Source organism: Coloeus monedula (assembly GCF_965178545.1).
Source record: "Coloeus monedula genome assembly, chromosome: 24".
Classification (NCBI taxonomy): Eukaryota; Metazoa; Chordata; class Aves; order Passeriformes; family Corvidae; genus Coloeus; species Coloeus monedula.
In genome coordinates, this window is record NC_138804.1 from 1,274,559 (window position 1) to 1,279,516 (window position 4,958).

At 48.0% G+C, this 4,958-nt stretch overlaps 1 protein-coding gene across 1 annotated transcript; it reads left to right on the forward strand.

Moving 5' to 3' along the window:
• Positions 1-213: 213 nt before the first annotated feature.
• On the forward strand, positions 214-4,063 carry IFNLR1 (interferon lambda receptor 1; the record flags this gene model as incomplete). The annotated part of the gene is made up of 7 exons (XM_082296492.1): positions 214-244; positions 884-1,007; positions 1,250-1,431; positions 1,771-1,913; positions 2,395-2,551; positions 2,834-2,961; positions 3,152-4,063. The coding sequence occupies 7 exons, from the start codon at positions 214-216 to the stop codon at positions 4,061-4,063; spliced, it is 1,677 nt and encodes a 558-aa protein (XP_082152618.1).
• Between the last annotated feature and the right edge of the window lie 895 nt (positions 4,064-4,958).

A 4,958-nucleotide genomic window follows, 5' to 3' on the forward strand; every position in this document is an offset into this window, starting at 1 on the left:
CCCCAAAAGCCTCTCGCACCTGCTCCTCTCCCAGTCACACGTGCAGGGCTGTACCAGGAAGCGAGGCAGGGCGCATGTGTGCAGGTCCTGAACTCCTCAGTCCTCTGGAATTCACTCAACTTCATAAAGGAAATGAAAATGGATCAAGAAAAGACATTTATGACAAGTGGAAAGTTCTGCTTTACCAAGTGTGGCTGGAGGGTGGGAACCCTGATGGCTCTGTCCCTTCTGCAGCAGGCTCAAGGTACGTGCAGACCTGAGTGTTACTTTTCCTTTCACTGTATGGCTTTGTTGGTAGGAGGAGAGATAAATTTTAATCAGTTTAAATGGGAATGATTCATGTAAAGTGAAATATTCCACGGTAAAGAAGCGACAGCTTAAAATCTGTCTATGGAAGGTGTCTTGCTGAGGGCTAGTGATGGACATAGTGATCTACTAGAAGAAATGGGGGCAGGAAAATGTACATGGCAAACCTGCAGCTCTGAATTCCTGGCAGGATCTGCCTTTGGAGGATTGGGATTGAATGAGAAGTGCGGGGCAGCCGTGTCCGCCCTGTCCAGGGGAGAGCGCAGGGGAGTCAGGCGGAATGTGTGGGCTGTAAATCAGTGAAATGCAGTGAGACCACGGGGAAAGCCCCTCAAAATGATAAAGTAGATTGTTCACACTAATGTCAGTCCTAATTCTAAAAGCTGTTGAGATGAAGATGTTTCATGAGAGATGAGGAAAACATTACATCACTCCTGCTTCCAGAGCCAATTTCCAGTCTTAAATAAACTGAGCTGCTCTGCCTCAAATTTTGACACCACCTTAGTGAGAACCAAGTGGTATTTCCTGTCCCCAAATGTGTTTTTAAATCATTCACATAATTTTCCCCTTTAACCAGGTTATGTTCAACTTTTCCCTCCTCAAAATGTGACACTGCTTTCAAAGGATTTTGCCATGATTTTGACCTGGGCTCCAGGGGAAGGCTCTCCCCCAGATGTGAACTACACAGTGAGGTATGAAAGGTAAGAGCTCCCAAACCATGTCTGATTGAAGGGGTGGAACAGGGACAACAACTGGGCATCTCTGCTGATTCATAACTGTCATAATGATCATTGACTTTCCACCAAAACGAATCATGATCTGTCTGGGAAGTGTTCCAAACTCTGAGCACCGTTTGGTACCCACACTCCAAAGCCCTCCCTTCTCTTGCTCTATAAATCACAGCAGAACATGTTGAATATTTTGGTATGGTTGTTCCTTTCAGCCAGGATCGCCCAGAAAAATGGATGAAGGTTTCTCATTGCAAAAACATTCCCAGAACCTTCTGCAACCTGACTTGTGCCCTCTCCAACTTCTACGTTAAAGTCCGGGCTCGGGTGAAAGCGGTTTGGGGACAATTCCAGTCGCCGTGGGTGAAATCCCAGTTCAAGGATTACTACTCAGATGGTGAGTGCCTGGATGGAAGGACATTCCCACAGATGGACAGACCACACCCCCCAGCTATCCAGGAGCTTTATGGATGGCAGAGATTTGAGTGAGCACAAACAGTAAGGAGCGGGATCATTTAGGAATGAATTTTGTAGCAAGTGTCAGAATTTGTTCACCAGTGCCACAGCTGAACAAACTGGCTTCAAGCTCTCTGGGGCATTTTAGGTAAGAGGTGTCCTTTGCCTCCCTCTTATCACAAGATAACACTGGAAGTGAGGATCAGCCTTGGAAAGTGTCACTGCTGGGAAGGTAAGAGCCAAGCAAGCCCCATTCTCACGTCTGCTCACTCAATTGCAGTGGAACTGGCTCCCCCTGTGCTGAACCTGAATGTCAAGGAGAATTTCATCCATGTGAATGCCTCCTTCCCTCTGCCCACCTGTGTGGAGAACCTCACTTGGAAGTATGACCTTAAACTCTGGGAAGCAGGATCTGAAGACAAGGTCAGTAAAAGTGGCTCTTCTTGGATGAAATGGAGGAACTGAAAGAGCTTCAAATTTCTGGGCAGGGAAGGAGGGGCTGGATCCAGGCCCTGGAGGAAATGAGCCAGCCAAACCAGAGTTAAACCAAAGCCAGAGACAAAAAGTAGAAGTGTGTGTGTGCATCCTTATTTTTTTTTTTTTGGTAGTTCCCTTTTTTTATCAGGAACAGGAGGCTACACTACAGTCAGTCTAAAGACCTGAGGTTTAAAACAACTAATCCAGGTGGCACTGGCAGCATTCCCTGGCAGAGCAGAGCACAGCACAGCACAGGAATTCCCACCCTGGATCCATAAACCCTGGGCGAGATGCCAGACATGGGGTCCTTCCATGCTCTTCCCAAGCCCTGAGGCCACACAAGGGATCCATGAGCTAAAGTGGTACAGAAACACGACCCCAATAATGAAAGCAGCATCTTTCCAATGCTCTGCTTGTCTCTCAACAGAAGGAGTACGATGGTTGCTTCAGGAAGGACACGGTGATCATCAACACCACTGCTCTCCGAGGCAATTACTGCTTCAGTGCCAGGGCTCTCTACGAAAGCATTGACTTGAAGCACAGCGAATTCTCCCAGCCCGTGTGTGTGCTGCTAAACCACAAAGGTATGGCCCTTCCCAGCAAAGGATGTGGGGAGACATCCAATGGGAGGAGGGCAAGGCAAAGATTGTCACCAAAATTAGCTTTTCAACACAAAAAAAAAGGCTTCCTGTTAAAGGGACTGGTTGGATTTTCTAGTGAACAGTTCCTGCTTTCTGTAGGAATATTTTCATTTTAAAAAGCCAGCCCTGAAATGTTTTCTGAAAACCTTGAATATTGTATGTCAGTGTAGAGCCCATAATTCCTATAAAATACCACTCACAGGACATTATTTCTGTCTTTTACAGCAGTGGAGTGGAAGTTCCCACTTCTGGTCGTGATCCTTCTGTTTGTCCTTCCCATCTTTGTGGCCAGTCCCTTCATCTGCAGCCTGGTGAAACACGAGGACAAGAAAAAGAAGATGCCTCAAGTTTTGGTATAGCCCAAATTCTGAAGTCCTCTCCTCAGAGTCTTGCTGGTTTTCAGAGGGTGACTGGGGAGGAGTGGGGGGTTCTTCACTTCTCATTTTTACATTCATAATTCCCACTTGAAGTAATCTTTCTTACATCCAGACTTTTCTTTTAAAAGCATCACAGGCTCATGGTCTCATTTCTTCTCCCTGGTAGGATTTCTCTCAATTTAAAGCTGCAGGACCAACCTTCCACTTGGAGCTCAGTGAAAAGGAATTCTGTGGTGATGATCTGAGCTACACGGAGAAGCCAGTGCCACAGAGGAGGACAAACAGAGCTTTAGGAGGACATCACCTGCCATGGATGGCTTCTTTCCCATCATCATCATCATCATCGTCATCATCATCAGAGGATGAGGAGGAAGAAGACAGCAGCACTTTCATCCCATACAATGAAATGCCTCGGTATCCAAAGAGACTTCGCAGCTGTCAGCCACCCCCAGCAGCTCAGGGGGAAACCAGCTTGGATTCAGGATCTGGAGGTTTCTCTGTGGACAGTGAATCTGTGCTTGACCTCAGTGCCCTGGGTTTCACTCTCTTTGCAGAGAGGAAGGGTGAGGTGGACACCTCGGGATCCCAGGCAAATGAGGAGACATCCCTTTATCACTGCTCCTCTTTGGAAAGAATATCCCTCACTGAGGTGAGATTCCCAGGTGCCAGCGAGCATGGACAGGATGATGGAAACAGGGAAAAGCTGGGAGTGACCCCCCTTCACCCCCTGCTGGGGGGGACTTGTGCTGAACCCGGCGAGCACCACCCTCACAGAAAGGCTCCTCATTTCTCCGGGGATTACCAGAAACCCATCACTGATCTGCAGCTCCAGATGGACTCGGGATCGCAGCCCGGAGAGGATCCCAGCAGCCAGCTGCTCATCCCCTTGTGGACACTGCAGGTGGCAGAGGATGAAGGCATTGCAAGTGACTGTGGCAGTGACAGTTTTACAGAAGGGACACCGCCCGAATCCACGGTGCTGAGTGACGCTTTTGAGACTTCAAATACAGAGGGAAAATACGACCCAAAGTTTCAATTCCCAGGCTACGAGCACTCACATTACTTGGGAAGGATCTAGAGTACCCAGCAGGTCTGTGGAGTGCCTGGAAAATGCTGGAGAGCTCCAGATATCCAGGCAAGGATCCTGGAATGAACAAGGACAAAAAACTGATGTCTGGCCTATCAAGGCAATGGCTTTAGGGACACAAAAGGTGCATTATATTGCTAAGTGACCTCTGATAAGGTGCTCAGGCTCTGGCACAGCCTGAGCCAGCCCGGGGTGAGGGAGGCAGGAGTATCTCTGAGGGACCAGCCAGCAAACAGGCACTGCCTTAGGGTCAGCTGAGATTCAGAGCAAGGGAACAGCTGCATGTGGGTTATGAAAGGCAAAAGCACAACCCAGCACTGGGTGAAAGCATCAGCTGGGTCCTGGAAATGCAGGGTTGTGCCTGCATGTGGATTTGGAGCAGATTTTGAACCACTTCATGTCACCTTTGCTTCCCTGTAAGTGCAGAACTGGAAGTTCCTAACAGAGACATTCAGCACAATCTGGTTTTTGTGGGATGAGAAGTTCTCCACCTCATCCTGCAGAGATCACCTTCTGTGTTCCAACAGAGGGAACTGACAGCAAAGTCATAAATGTGCAGCATGTTTGTTATTTATTTTTTGTTTTATACTTATTGAAGCTGAAATTCCTCCTGCTGTGCAGAATGTCTGAGAGCAATAATATTTTGATATAGAACTCCATGTGTATGTGGTTTTGTTTCCCAGAGCTACAAAGGGGGACTGCAGCTCATGCTGAAAAACATTCCCTTTAAAACAGGACCCCATCCTGGGCTGGAGTGCAATTCTGAGACTTCCCAGCCAGGTCACTCTGGTCATTGGGAAAGCAGGACTGTGATTCTCTCTCTGAACAAAGAATCCCAGAATGGTCTGGGTTGGAAGGGATCCTGAAGTTCATCCCATCCCCTGCC